Here is a 15,582-nt window from a genome sequence, read left to right as displayed (position 1 = left end):
AGCTCTCTCGTCCCTTCCTCCAAAGGCTGAAGCAGCCTCTCCTTTTCCCACTTAGCCAGCAGCAGGACTCTTTAATAAGGTCTGGCATACCTCAACCCACCCCAAACAAAACACACATCTAAACCTTGTGACCTCCCCCTGCTTAGAGAGTCTGATTCCAGACTGGTAATCAGTGAGTCAACGGTTTAGCACATTTGCACATGCATGCTCTGTCTGGCCCTAGGAAGTCCCAGGAGACCCAATCACCCTTGCCAATTCCACTAGCCAGGAAGCTCACTTTCCCAGTCTTGCTTCAATCAGGCAAGTTCAGTCCCTGGAAGGAAGAAACCATCTCACTGTGCCATGAAACTAGGCAGTGCAACAAGGCTTTCTTTGTGGTGGCCCCTGCTATGACCGGAGGTGAGGTAGATCAGCACAAGATGACTTCACAATGGAGGACTCAGCACCTTGAGCATTGCCAGGAGGATTTGTGTGTGTGTGTGTGTGTGTGTGTGTGTGTGAGAGAGAGAGAGAGAGAGAGCTGCCCCTCTAAATCAAGTAAATAAATAAAAATTACTTAACTAACCAACTGCATTGCAGATAACTTGGTTCTGCCCCACCCCAAAACTTGCTCCCCAACATAAATCCTGGTTACGCCCATACCCAGCACCCTTCCTTTTTAGCAAGATGTGTGCTGACTCTCATAGGCACCACTGATGCCTGAGGCACCACTGAGGCACCACTTGTCAGGAGTGCTCTGATGGTGTTTCCTGCTTGGCAGGGGGTTAGACTCGATGGCCCTTGTGGTCTCTTCCAACTCTATGATTCTATGATCAATACCTGCTGCTGGAAAAGAGCAGCGCTCCATAGAATCATAGAGTTGGAAGAGACCACAAGGGCCATAGAGTCCAACCCCCTGCCAAGCAGGAAACAGAGCCTCAGTAAGAAAATCTACCCACTTTTTGGGCAGAGCTCCAGAAGCCACCACCCTCAGCATCAGCACTGCTACTGTCACCACCACACCTGGGACAGAGCACTCAGCCCATTTCTCATACTTTCAACTCTGCAGATCTGCTTCAACAAACAGCTGTTTATCAGCAAGCCGCCTGGTGGCTGTTGGGGCTGGTTAGGGCAGCTATAAATACTTTAAAATTAAATAAAAATGCTGTGCAAGGATATTGCTGCCAAAACCCCCTTTTCTATACCTCTGTTAAAGATGCAGGCGCCCTGGGTCTTTTTTTACCTAGTCACCCTACTGCAGGTTGTGGAGGAGCCACCAGCCCTGTTTATGCATTTTGAGGAGGACTTGTCAATGTGTGATGATGGGGGAGCATGCGCAAGTGTGCTAGCCTCCCTCCCCATCCTTGTCTCCATCGCCCGCTGCATCTTCACCTGAACTGTGTGCAGCAGGGAAGCCGCCTGTACTCAGCGAGGCTTTGCATGTTTTGGATCCTTAATTTTCCAGAGCTCCAAAACACATTGGATCAGTCAAGGATCAGTCACTGCCTTTGTGTGCAGTGACATTTACCCACACCCACTGCTGGTATGCTGCCCTTGGAGGTTGAGGGCAAAGGTTGAGGGCAGCCCTCTGTCCAAAAAGGGGTTCACCACCCCTGCTTGACACGTGTATCTGTATACACACTTGCCAACTCAGAATTACCATTCATGCATTTGATGGAGGAAGCTGAAGTCAAAGAAGTCCAAAGCGCAACAAACTTCATTTGCAGCTGTGTGGAACCTCCAGTTTGGGGGCCAAATGCAGATCCACAGGCCATGCCTTCTCCTCAGACCACACCCCTCTCCAGATTGCTCCATGCCCTGCCTCAAGTGCTTTTCCTCTGGTTGGGATGCATCTGTAAACTATGGTAATGTCTCATTTGCCTGACTGGAGACAGGTATGTGTGAAAGGAGAAACCTCTGACTTTTGTTGGAATGTAGACTACCATACCGAGGAAAGAATCATATCCATTTGCTTGGCCTGCTTTTGCCTCCCTGGCAGATTTCCTATGAGCAAATGCACAGACTGAAATATGCTCCCCGACCCCGCTTTAAGGTGGCACAAGACTGCGGTTTTTGTAGCGTCCTGTGTTTCTGAACGATGCAGGCTGTGTCAGTTCAGTGTGGAGAAAGGAGGTAGAGAAAACTTGTTTAGACCAGCAGGTTGTCATTACAGCATGACTGCAGCAAGTCCTGAAGGAAGTGACTCCGTGCCAGTACCAATCTTGGATATGGCTAGTGTATTGTGTTCAGTGCTGCCTGAAACAGAGCTCAATAGCATCTCAATAATATTTCCCCCCTCCGCACCAGTGGAAGGGCCATACGTAGCTCAGCAGTGGTAGAGCATCTGGTCTGCAGGCCCAAGGCGTTAAGCTCCATCCCCAACATCTCCAAGTGGGGCTGGGAGAGAACCCTGCCTGAAATGCTAGACACGACTGAGCTGGATGAACCTAGGGTCTGGTTTAGTAGAAGGTCTGGACACCAATTTCTGCCTTCACCCACCCAGGATCCACCTCTCATGGTGCTGCCTAAAGCAGGTTGCTTTGCCCTTCTTTCTGGTAGGGCTGGTTCTAGTTGTGCCGTTGTTTGAGAAATGGAAGCAGAGCTCAAACACATGGAAGAATGGTCCAGCTTTGGGCTACAAGAAGCAACATGCATGGGCTGCAGCAAAGGCTCAATTTACTGGCTGCTTGAGATCCAAAGGATTCTATACAGTCTGTACACTGCATCCTCCCCCCACCCCCATTCCTTAGCCAGACCACCCTGCAGTGTTGCAACCACCCACCTCTCAAATCTGGCCACTGACAATGGGTTGCGGCCCCATTGAACAGGGCAATTTTCCAGGACAGGGAAATTCCTCAGCGTAGGAAAAAATGGCATTGGGCTCATTTCCACGGGTGCCCAACACCAACTGACTGCAGCTTTCCAATATACGTAGACTGCTTGTACACAGCAAAACAGAAGTGTGCAGAATAGTCACATGTCAATCTGCATGAAGACGACATGCCTTTTCTCTACATCTAAGTGCTTTTGTTTTTTGTTTTCATAGAAAGATTGCTGTGTCAGTAGCAGCCCTTTACAGGTGAGAATTATCTACCATCCCATAAAACCATAAAGCAGCTATGTGGAACAGAAACACTGCTCATCTGAATAATGGAGCATCTGCACATTTTAAAACATAAGGACTAGAAGCCTGTGTCTTTCAAACAAACAAAAGGAACATGGGAAAAAACCCCCAAACAAATTAGATTTACAAGAATCCAAAGTCTGCATATTGGTTGGGATAACAGAGGACAAATTCCTCACTCATGTTTTCCATTCTACCCCCACCCCAAGTTTGCTTTTTGGAATAAGGCTGCTTGTTTTCACGAATCAGGGAAAAACAAACCAGCTGCAAGCACCATAGGGTTGTGTATTTACATAGCGCCTTGATGATGGTGAAACAGTGGCCCAAGGGCTTTGAGTCCACAAGGAGGTGCAATTGCTCCCCACAAAGTTCTATGGAAGGTAGACAAAGTGTGTCTGTATGATCTGTATATAGTGCAACTTAGGAAGGTCCTAGACAAAAAGGGTAAGTTTGGAACAGTGGTTAACAGGAGCTGTTTGACATCCAAATGTCTTCTTCTGAAAATTCTCCCCTTGCAAAACCCAGCTCCTGTGATGATGGGGCATCCTGGCATAAGGTAACGATGTCTTGCTTAGAAAAAGGAAGGGAAATAGCATCTTGGCTCCTCCTCAGCAGGCTCCTTCCAAGTGGTGGTGGGCGGGGGCGGGGGCGGGGTGTGTCTTTGGTTCTGGAGGGGAAAAGGCACCACCCCAACGTCAGAGCAAACTCTCAAGTTCTGCATCTAGCCCCCTGTGTCCCACCCTGTGTCCCCCTTTGTGATGTCAGATTTTCAACCCAAGACGATTCCAGAGAGGACTTCAGGTTTGCGACCGCTGCTTGCCCTGTGGAGTTCCACATGAGGCAGCTCCCAGAGTCACCAATTAATCCTGGCCACCTGCCACAGGCCCTTTCTACAGAGTCTCTGCCTGAACCTTTAGTCCGTTTTCCAGGGGAACATGGGCTGCATGGCCGGCAGGAGCCTGGGCTGTGATATGAGTAAGAAGCCACAAAGGAAGCTGTGTTCCTGTAGGAGGATGAAGCAAGCCTTCACTGGTTCATGGGCTCTTCGTCCATTGGCTCATCCTGCCGTCTAAAAGCAAAGGAAATCAGTTAGGATAATACCTTTGTAAAATCACAGGTGGCTAAAGAGCCAGGGTTCTCTACTGGAGAATGTTGAGATTGTGCAGGTCACCTGGCAACCATCATATGCACATTTGTAACCTCAAGGACTGACTGCCGCAACACACACTTTATGGGACAGTTCTTGAAGACTGTTCAGAAGGTGCTGAATGAGCAAAAACAGACCTCCTGGTTGGGGTAGGAGAGCATATATCGTCTGTGCTGCATAATTTGTGAACAGCTGAGGATCAACACACAACCTGAACTAGGAGTAAATTCACTTCCAGCCCCAAATATGGAGTGTCAAAAGATAAGCATATCCTTGACTGTTCCTTGTTGGAGGTGTGGAATAAAGTTATCATGAACTTGGGCCCACCAACCTATTTGCTGACCATATTTGCATTCTGTCCTCACCACAGCCCTGAGAGACAGACTGGATGTGGGGCCACCCGGTGGGTTCATAGAGAAGTACGCACATGAACCCAAGTTTCCCAGATTTAAATCAAATGTTCTCATCTAATGTATCACCCTGGCTCTTTCTAAAAGTGGTGGCTGTCTCTTCAAAGTGTGAGCCTCCACTGAAACAGATGTTGCAATCCTCACTGGATGGCCGTTTTGAAATGTTTCCTCCTGCAAACGAATGCAGTTCAGCCGTTCCTAAAAAAAAAAGTCTGATGGAATTCCCAGCGTGCCCCAGAAGGGTACATGAGCTCCAGTAGGATTTGCATTTGGGAAATTTTGCTTCTTCCCTTCTTTCAAGTGGTTATCTTTTGAATTAAATGTTGCAGCAGCCATATTTATAGCTGTGTGTGCGCATGCGTGCACAGTTTGCCTGCAAAACCGACTTTCACCCATGAAACCGCTTTCATAGTCCAAGGAGGACTCACCTTTTCTCTGCCATTACGGAAAGTGAGGCCAGTGCTGTCACCGTCTCCACCTCTTCTGTGTCATGATGTTGCGCTTCCAGGAATGAATAGGCCACAGTGGGGGCAAAGCGCCGCACAGAGCTCCAGTACTGGCCTGAAACAGAAGAGGCAGGATCAGTGCCTGGCTTGTCTCCACTGGCCAGTACTCAGTCAAGCACCTAAAATGGTGCACAGGGCACAGGAGCTTCTTTGAGGGTCAGAACCTGTAGACCCAACTCCACAACCTCAGGATGCTGCTCCCAGCTGAGTTGTGATGGCAGCCTATGGTAACTCAGGGCAAAACAAGACTGGATGGTAAATACACCTTTGCGTTTCCTGTGCAGGTTTTTAAACAACAAGCTGCAGCTGTTGGTGTGTTGCAATGGCACCAGAACAGGCGTGGAAAGGGAATTTAACCTTTTCTCTCTCCTGCTGTGGTCTTGAGGAAAAGGGAAGCAGAGCCTTTCCTTTTGAACTCTGAGATACCAAGGAAAAGGCAAATGACAGAACTAGCTGCTGCCTGTCAGTCCACCCTTCCCACACGCCTGCCAGCCTGCTGTGCAGGAAGGAAGGGCCTTCACCACACTTACTTTGTACCCGGATCACTGCCTCCAGGGAGTGCACCGCGTTGGCACTGGGCTTCTGCTGCAGGGTTTCCTTGGGGAGAGGCTCCAGCTGTGGGAACAAAACAGGCTGGGATGTGACTGTCATTCTCAGACTGTGCTATGAATGGTTTGCACACAAGCAGGTCCTCACAGTGAGCTTTATCCACATGTCCAACCGCATGGAGATGGACTCGGGGCTTATCCACACCTCGGTTTGCCCCACCATTTTCCCCTGGGAAAACTCACAGTCTAGTGATGAATCAGAAATGACAATCAGGTTTTCTGTGGAGTGCTGATTGTTCCAATTTAGAACTAAAGAGGGGTTTTCTGAGGGAAAGCAGAGGGGCCAAGGCAAAATCGCTTGGACCGGTGCCTAGAAAACATGGGACAATTGAAATAATAATAATAATAAAATATTATTTATATCCCGCCCATCTGGCTGGGTTTCCCCAGCCACTCTGGGCGGCTTCCAACAGAATATTAAAATACAATAGACTATTAGACATTAAAAGCTTCCCTAAACAGGGCTGCCTTCAGATGTCTTCTAAAAGTCTGGTAGTTGTTGTTCTCTTTGACATCTGGTGGGAGGGTGTTCCACAGGGTGGGTGCCACTACCAAGAAGGCCCTCTGCCTGGTTCCCTGTAACTTGGCTTCTCACAGGGAGGGAACCACCAGAAGGTCCTCGGCGCTGGACCGAGGCCGTTTAGGGCTTTAAAGGTCAGCACCAACACTTTGAATTGTGCTCAGAAATGTGGAGGAAGTGTGGAGGAACCCTCAGAGAAGAAAAAAGGATGCTTGCAGGCAACTGTTTTACCAAAACTGTTTTTCCATACAGAGCAAGGGGTTTTCAGCCTGAAGGCAACATTCCCTTGTAGAAGGTGTAGAAAATAACCCTGCTTGTTTAAACTGTGTTTTAATGAGTATGGTGCAAGGTGGTCTGCCATTTGTATTGTAAAGTGTTTGATGGGGGAAGTTGGAACGTGCTCAGAGGAGGGCTTTGGCAGGGCTAAAAAAAAAAAAAAAGAGGAGGGCCAAGATGATCAAGGGTCTGGAAACCAAGCCTTATGAGGAATGGTTGAAGGAGCTGTGTATGTTTAGCCTGGAAAAGAAGAGACTGAGAGGTGGTATGATAGCCCTATTCTAATAACTCAAGGGCTGTCCCATGGAAGAAGGAGTAAACTTGTTTTCTGCTGTTCCAGAGGGCAGCACCGGAACCAATGGATTCAAGTTACAAGAGAGGAGATTCTGACTAAACATCAGGAAGAACTTTGTGATGGTAAAAGCTGTTTGACAGTGGAACTGACTCCTTTGGGAGGTGGTTGGCTCTCCTTCCTTGGAGGTTTTTAAGCAGAGGTTGGACAGCCACCTGTCATGTATGCTTTAGCTGAGATTCCTGCATTGCAGAGGGTTGGACTAGATGACCCTTCCCACTCTACAATTCTATGGTTCTGTCTGGTCAGGTGAAAGTCGGAAGGGGTGGAGATGCATATCTCAGTAGCAAAAGAGGGATGTTCTGGTTGGTGGCTACAGGCCTAGAATTTTCATTTGGACTGTGTGATTGGCTGGTGCTGGGCTAGAGGGACCACAAGAAGGGTATAAATGGCCAGGTGCTGTTGAGTTGGGGCCGATCTGTTCCTGTGGGTTGGAGGCTGGGTCCATGTTGGTATGTGCTAGACTTGAGAGGAAGACCTAGTGGCTTGGTGGCAAAAGACTTTCTTGGGTGACCAGATCACTTGTCTCAGGCTGAAGACTGCAGCACCGAGGGAGAGCAGGAGGCAGTTTGAAATGCTGCCCTCTGGTGCCTGGTAGCAAAGTCAGAGGAAGACTCCAGGGCAGGGCAGGCTGCAGTAAAGACAAGGCCAATCGGGCAACAGAGTTCCTCAGAGCTGTCTTGGTGCGTGGACCAATCCAGTTGGATAAAACCACCCAAGCAAGTACAGATCAGCTCCTGTGAGGGCTGGGGGAAGTACCAAGGGCAAGAGCCTGTGGTTTCCCATCCCTGATAAGGCAGCGTTTCCCAGACTTGGGTCCCCAGCTGTTGCTGGACTACAACTCCCATCGTCCTTGACCATTGGTCCTGCAACATTCTGTGGTTTGCCTCAGGTGCCAAAATGTCTTGGGCCGCACCTGGCTGGAAGAAATAAATTTGTGGAGTGGCCACATCTGAATGGTGATATCACCTGTTTGGCTTACAGAAGGTCTCAGGTTTGATCCCTGGCACTGCCAGTTTTTCTGTTTCTATTTTAGATTGTGAGCCTCGTGAGATTGGGTCCTATTACACCCGGGGGGTTTTGTAAAGTGCTATACACAGTCAAGGGCAATTTCGCATGGGGGTTTCGTTCCTGGCCCCTGTGCATGTCCTGCTTCACCCCTGTACTGCCCATTTCATGACGTGTTGAGTGACATTTTGGGTCAGTTCTGGGTTTGGTGCTGTGTACGCACACATGATGGCAATAATCAGTTGTAGCCTGTACATAGATGGCAGTTACCAGTGCTGTGTGTGTGTGTGTGTGTGTGTGTGTGTGTGTGTGTGTGGAGGTGCTGGTACTCACCATGAAGTTGTTATATTAAGTGCCACACTTTTAGCATTTGGGGGGAAATGGTGCTGGTCTTGCATACGCTTGGGTATCCCCAGTAAAAAGCACTGTCAGTTACCTAAATATATCATTCTAATCCCCGGAGGCTGTCCTTGATTCTGCTAAGGATGGGCTCCACTCACCTCATTGCCCAGCAGGACAGAGACACAGGCCTCTGAGGCATCGCAGATGGCAGTCAGATCATGGCCCCCTTCCAGGGCAAGGACAAGAGCACCTCCAGCCACACTCATCAGCTGCCGGGTCATGTAGCCAAAACCTGGAGGGAAGCCAAAGGAAATGGGAGAACTAGACTTTATGGTCCTCACAGACAGAGCACCCTCCCTGTGCATGGAAGATGTCCCACGCTGTCCTCTTGAACACACCCAGACATTCCACACTTCTCTCTCTCCCTTTCTGCCCCCTGGCACCCCACTGTCTCTGAACCTCCTTCCCAGTTATAAAGTGGCTGATTCATAAGGCAAGCTCTGCAATGCCTCTTTCCCCAAGGAGAGACATCTGTAGTCAGACCAGGCTGACGTGGGCATGATGATCAATGGGTCACCTAAGTGCACTAAATCTGTATTTGGCACCCTGCCAGCAAGTAATCTTACTGAAGTTTTTGAGTGGAGTGCTAAGCAGATATCAATGCCCCCACCTTTAAACACTTTCTGGATATAACTGAATCAATGGATTCCTTTTCTGGCCATTTTCAGGACAAACTGGTTGGGAACCCAGATTCCGTTACAGACCCTGAGGTCCTGATACTGTAAAGAGCGCTTTTCCTGCTTAGCTACCCTGTGGGTCCTGTTTCTTCAGATCCACCACAGTCATGTGTAACCAAGGGCTGGTGAGGAGGGCACACTGTTCATGGTGTGAAGGCCACAGTGGGCTTTGAGGCCCTGGTGTTTGATTGTGACATCATTTGATTGTGACATCACCTAGCCCATGATGGCTAGGTGAGGATGCCATCCTTTGTGACCAAATCAGACTTAGGTGATGGAGGCAGATTTCTAATTATCTGGAAAGAAGGATGAGTTTTTCAGTCTGTCAGCATGCCTTACATTTGGCTGAGACCTTGTAGCCTCCCAGTGGCGGCGGATGGCCGTCAGCTGCATCAAAGCCTGCGGACACCAGTACCACATCCGGAGAGAACTCATGGGCTATTGGCATCACAACAGTCCTGCAGAGGAGGGAAAATAACAACAGTCTAGGTTGGCTAGCATCACTGGCACTGGGCTAGCACACTCAATGCTCCTGGGCTTCTGCTCCCAGAATAAAGCAGAACACACACTAGCTGTAAGGATAGTGCAGAATTCTGCATCAAACACCTACCAAAAATTCTGCAATGGAAATTCATGACCTGCCTTCAGTGTGTAAGGCACAGAACTGTGTGTGCTTTTACAATGCATTATACTTCTGCTTGAGACTATCCATCTTCCTTCCTTCCTTCCTTCCTTCCTTCCTTCCTTCCTTCCTTCCTCTCTGCAATAATTCATTCTGATTTTTGCAAGTAACGTGGAAGAATAAGAACCTACACATGGCATGGCCTGAAGGCACCTGATCATTCAGCCACCTTGCTGAAGTTAAGAGGGTTGGGGTCTGGTCCCTGACTAAGTGGGGGATCACCTGGGAACCCCATGAATTCAATCCTCAATCCTATTATGGACGGAAAGTGGACTATAAATAAAGCAAACCATAGAACACAAGGAACAGACACACAACCTCCTAAGAAATATTAAGACCAATCAACAGAAGACAATGGGCCATATAGAATTTTTACCCCAAGGTGCTGCTTTATAAAGTAATTATGGAAGGGTCATAGCTCAGTAACAGAATGCCTGCGTCTTTTTAGACAAAATGAAACAGGAGGTTTTTATTACATATTTTGAGCAATACAGTTGAAGTACCAGACAAACAAAAAATAAAAGGGAAAGTTGAAATAGGAAAAGGGGACATGTATTGAGGTGTTTTCACCATATAACCTTTAAATGTAATACAGTATACTGCACCGCTGACTATGATGGACAAGAAAAAGCTGACCAAATGTTGACAGAGCACTTCCAGGAAGGCCCTTAAAAATCTGACACAAGTAAGTGTGCATTTCTGTCCTAAAACTTTTCCTGAAGCATTTCTTCCATGGCTAATCAACCAAATTCTTTCTTTCTTTCCATAAAGCAGGAGAGGGCAGGAAAGTTTAGGCAGAAAAATGTCTGGAGGGGAGAGGGTTGAGACGCACTCTCCAACCTAGCATAGGTCTTTCAGAGGAGACTGTAGCTGCATCTCCTAAACAAACAAGCAGTTCAAAACACTCCCCCCAAACCAGAACACCCACCAAACATGAATAAATGAACAGGACTCTGAGGATTTTTATTTTCTGAATGTGGTTCAGCCACATGGATAGCTTGGCCAATGTTCAGCACCCTCTCTTGCATCAGAGACATTGGCAGCGATTGTTTGTGCATTTTCCAAAGCTCACTCTAGCAAATTAAGGGCTAGAACTTCTCTTTCTCCAACTGGCAGAATCCGTGACCAGGGAGAAGAGTCGATGGAGGAAGATTGGAAGAAATTTAAAGACTATCTTCAGAAACACTGCAAAATTAAGGAATGTTAGAGCGATGCTGGATTGAAAATAAGTGGTTTCCAGCTGTACAGGTTAAAGTTAAGGACAGATTAAGACTAAAGATCATGATTAAAGATGTTTAAAGAAATGGAAATTTGATAATAAAAGGGAAAAATTTAAAGGTATATGACATTAAGAATAAGGATTAGGTTTAAAAAAGTAGAAGTTATATATTTTAACATTTTATTAAATTAAAGATTGGGTTTAAAAAGTGGAAAAGAAACTGCTGGACAAATAATGTGGATTGGAATACAAAAGAGGGAGGTATGAGGAAGTCTAGAAAATAAGTAATGTAAAATTGGGAATAGAAAAGAGAGTTTGTTTTTAATTGTTACGTTTTGTGTTTTTATTGTTAAATTTTGTATTGTTTTTTTGTGTGTGTTGTTTTTCTTTTTTCTGTGTTTAAAACCTTAATAAAAAATTATTTTTTTTTAAAAAAAGAACTTCTCTTTCTCCAGCTGTGCCCAGTTCGATCTTCTACTTTTTGCTATCTTTCTTTCCTGAGTTTCTGTGGTATGACATGGACCCTGTGGCCTATGGCTTCTCTCTCCCTGCTCCTCTTCTCTTTCAATGTTTCTCAGATGTTTTGAGCTCAGCCTCCCTCCCTTCCCCTTGACACTCGGCCAGAGGCGAGCTGCTTCTCAGCCCTGTGTTGCCAGACTTGCTTTCTGGGGCCACTTCTAAACTCTTGCCAGTCGCCTTGGGATGAAAGCAACCCAGAGCCCTTGTTTGCACCAGGAGGCTGTTCTGTAGCGCTGCCTGTGAAATGACGAGAGCTCACGGGCTTGGACCCGTTCCCAGCAACGCCAAGGCTAAGTTGGCTCAGGATTGAGTTCCTTTTTAGATGCTCCATGGCGCAAGCTTTTCCCAGCTCTCATACAGAAAGTTCAGCAGGCCTGCAATCTTGCCCGCTGGGATGAAATCCCAGCCTACTCCAAAGGCCCATCCATCAGCTGGGTCATGCTTGCCAAGCAACTCAAAAGAGGCACGATATCCATAGGGCCTGGGAGCTGCATTTCTGTGTACAGTGAGGGTGGGGGAAAACTATTTATAGAGCCCTTTTAAGTGCAATCAAAGCACATATGTTGGGCAGCTGTGGGAGGGCGGCCTTTTTCCAAAGCCCAAGCTTGGCACGTATTGGGTTTGTGATTCCAAACTGGGGTTGTGCCAAGCAATTTCAGCCTCATTCATGGGGACGGAGTCCTGGAAGTGCAGGCTCTGGCCACGTGGCTAAGAAGAGGCCTGAGGACCCCTTGTCCCTCTCCCCACTGGGGAGCAACTCCTTCTCACACTGAGAAGGTAACTGACAGCTAGTGGAGAGTAGCAGCTAAAGGCCAAACCACACGTGACTTTAGTCACACAACTGGGTGAGTGTTTTTTGAAAAGCACCTATGGAGACCCTGATCCAGACTGCATCACAAAGGTGGGCATGGGGGGCTTTAATCCCTTGTTCCCCTCTATGCTCCAGGCCCTCATCAGCCTGCCTATGTTTGCTAGCTTATTTACATTGTAAGGAGAGCTTCCATCCAGGTCAGACACAGTGCAAAGAGCAGGTATGGTGTGTGTGAGTGATCTGGATTGGGACCATTGTGGGAGTGGGAAGAGTTAAAAGTTTCCTTACCCTGTATGTGCTCTGTGCCTGCGATATAGTTTTCTCACATAATTAACACAGGCGCTAATTTATGAAACGCATCAGGTCTTGACTGGCCACAAGAGGCTGAGTTATGAATCAGGAAGGTCTCACTTTTGCCTTTCCTATTAAGTCACTGGGTAGCCACACTCTTGGAGCCCCAGACCCTATTCCTTTGAAAATACAGGGATAAGAGTACAGGTCTATCTTACAGAGCTGTTGTAATAACTATAACAAGGCAATGTCTGCAAAGTGCTTTGAATATTCCAAAAGTACAAAAAAATAGAATTGTTGCAGTTATTACATGGGGAGTCCAAAATCTCTCAGAAACTGGGACCATGTTTCTGACATTGCCTCCACAGCAGGGCTAGTCCATGTGGGACTCTCTAGATGTTGCTGGATGTTGCCAGCTAGCATGTTCAATGGTATGGGATGATGGGAGTTGTAGTCCAGCAATATCCAGAGAGTCGCAGGAGAGGCTAGCAGGAGAAGCCCCGCTGCAGCAAAGCAAATGCCACAGAGCAAATGTGAGAAGGGGCCAAACAGAACTTTGGGTCTTGCTTAAGGATTCCAGATGGCTTGCTAGGGGGCAGCCAGGGATGGGGGCCAGGGCCTGAGGAGTGTGTGTTGGGGGAAGTGCTGGAGCTGTCAGCAGAGGTGTGCGTGCAACTTTTGACAATGCAGGAAAGAGAAATTTACAGCCTGGTCCTAGGTTTAATCATGTTTGCTTGGAAGTAAGTCCCACTGGATTCCGTGAGAGTCGCTTCCAAGTATGTACACTCAATATTGCAGCCTTAAGGCTTCCTTTCTTGACTCTGAAGTTCTCCCCGCCCACCAACCCCCACTCCCACCCCTCGTGATGAAAATAAAAAGAAAACCAGGCAACTCTGCATTCCTTCAGATAATATAAAACCAGTAACCATATTCAAACAGTTCATATTGCCATGTTGTAAAGTCAAAAGGGCAGACAAGCTTTCGTTCTACTAAGTTTTTCAGACCAGATTGAGGTATCTCCTACTTAGCTAAGTAGTGAAGAAGCTGAGACTGTGTGCAGATACTTAAACTGAAAATTTCTAACAGCACAGCTTTAGAACAAATATAAGAGCTGAGATTTTGCAAGGATCAGCTCAGGTTCTGCAGAGCACATTTAACTTAGAATGTGCTACTCTCTTGTGCCTGTTTCCTCGTTCTTTTGTTTCTCCCTCCCGACTTAAATTGTAAACTCAGAACAGAAGTCGACCTTTGGAGGCTCACCATGTGGCAATCCAAGGGAGGGTCTTCTTGGCAGTGGCACCTCAAATGTGGAATTCCCGCCCCCTTCTGAAATAGGGCTTCGGGCAACCCTGATCAGTTTTAGATGCCAGGTAAAGACATATGTTTCCGACCAGGTGCTTAATGGGTACTAATGCCTGAGGTCACTTCTGGACAACCTGTCTGTAGAGCTTTCATCCTGATTTGTTTGCAGGGAGGTTATATGGTGCTTTGTTGAACAATAGTTATCCTGCACTTTCCAGTACTTTCCCCACAATCACATTCCTTACCAAAAAAAGGTCCATTTTGGGCAGCGGGCAGCAAACTTACTGCACCTTGGGCCGGTGTCTCCAGCGCCGATTGCGCAGTGGGCCGGAGCGCGCGTGCCCATACGTGTGCGCACACGCTATTTCTGGCGCACCTCTGGGTCGGAGCACTGGAAATAGCTTGTGCGCATGTGCATGGGCCTCCTCCGACCTGGATGTGCCCCAGAAATAATGCGTGTGCATGCACAAATAATGCTTGTGCATGCGCACAAGCTATTTCCGGTGCTCCTCCGACCCAGAAGTGGGCAGCTGTGCAGCGCAGCACCAGAAAGTTCAGGTGGCGGCAGCGGTCGCCACGGGCTGGATAAATGAGTCCGTCGGGCCTTATCCGGCCTGCGGGCCTTAGTTTGGGGACCCCTGATTTTGGGGGTTGGGAGTGGGTTAGATTTCCAAATCCACTTTAAATGTGCAGCCTGAATTTGCCAGTATGGAACTGGATCCCACTTGCAAAATAGTGACAACCTAGAAGTGGCCTGAATCTGTTGTCATTATGCTTCCGTATCCTGGTTGTGGTGCAACACTCGTGTCTGTGTATTAGTTAATATCTCTCTGTCCAGATTGCTTTGAGATGAAGGGTGCAGAACAAATATTTTAAATAAATGAAGAACAATGTTTCATTAAGCCACCAGTAGTGAATAAGAAGAGAATGCTTCTCAAAGAGAAACAGAACTGTGAGACTGGAGAACTCCAGACTGGTGGTGTGTATGTGTGTATTTTGTAACACATCATTGACACAATGATAATGAATTAGTAGTGGATTTACACTGGACGGTCCACACATCAGCCTGCTTTCTTTAATGTTCTGTGTTTCTTCCCCAAAGTTACGACATAATTGCTGCCTGGAGGGGCATTACTGCACTATGGTTCAATGAACGTGGGAGAAAACAAATAAACTCAAACGTAAATGGTATAAAAAGTCACAGGATTTCAGCAGGAAGCTAGAGGGCATGCACAGATTGGAAATGAAACAGTATGTCCACCCCAAAGCTTTTGTAGGCACAAGCGTTATTGAAGTGTGATCACATATAACCACCCTGATAGTATCATGAGCACAAATCATCATATATGCACAATAAAAAGGATGTCTGGAGGGACCCTGAATCCTCCACTCGTTCCGAATGCAACCAAAAGAAGACTCTACTGGCATTAAAGCTGTGGGGGCCACAGGAAGTGTGGCATGAAGGGGAGGCCTACCGGAAAGCAGCTAAGTACTCGGGGTCCCCCATGGGTGGGTCGAGGCCACCTGTCCAAGCAACGTTGACGGTGAAGCCCTCTCCAGCACCAGAGCCCACCTAAAAGAGAAAACAACACAGAGGCTCCTTATGCAGTGTGTTCTTCTGGCCCATCTCAGCCATACAAAGGGAGCTTTTATTTAAAAAAGAATCAGGGAGGAGTCAGACTTCAGCTTCGCCCCCTCCCACCCCCCTGCATTCAGCTGTGATGAGAGAAGCATGAGAAACTGAATGCT

The 15,582-nt window shown here is 47.5% G+C and overlaps 1 protein-coding gene across 7 annotated transcripts in view; it reads right to left on the bottom strand.

Annotated features, from left to right (window-relative positions):
* Nucleotides 1-3,127: 3,127 nt before the first annotated feature.
* The window catches only part of HDAC7 (histone deacetylase 7), a 181,232-nt gene continuing 168,777 nt past the window's right edge, over nt 3,128-15,582 (bottom strand). For all 7 annotated transcript variants that reach the window (XM_080989854.1, XM_080989855.1, XM_080989852.1 and 4 more), the window contains 6 exons: nt 15,309-15,406; nt 9,349-9,467; nt 8,431-8,564; nt 5,697-5,781; nt 5,089-5,221; nt 3,128-4,172 (listed from right to left, as the gene is read on the bottom strand). In XM_080989854.1, coding sequence (XP_080845980.1) covers nt 4,130-4,172; nt 5,089-5,221; nt 5,697-5,781; nt 8,431-8,564; nt 9,349-9,467; nt 15,309-15,406 — 612 coding nt within the window. In that variant the 3' untranslated portion in view covers nt 3,128-4,129. The remainder of the gene's footprint in view (nt 4,173-5,088; nt 5,222-5,696; nt 5,782-8,430; nt 8,565-9,348; nt 9,468-15,308; nt 15,407-15,582) is intronic.

Source organism: Podarcis pityusensis, assembly GCF_964106645.2.
Source record: "Podarcis pityusensis genome assembly, chromosome: 2".
NCBI lineage: Eukaryota > Metazoa > Chordata > Lepidosauria > Squamata > Lacertidae > Podarcis > Podarcis pityusensis.
The sequence above is the reverse complement of the archived record's forward strand: the minus strand, read 5'-3'. Positions and strand labels throughout refer to the sequence as shown.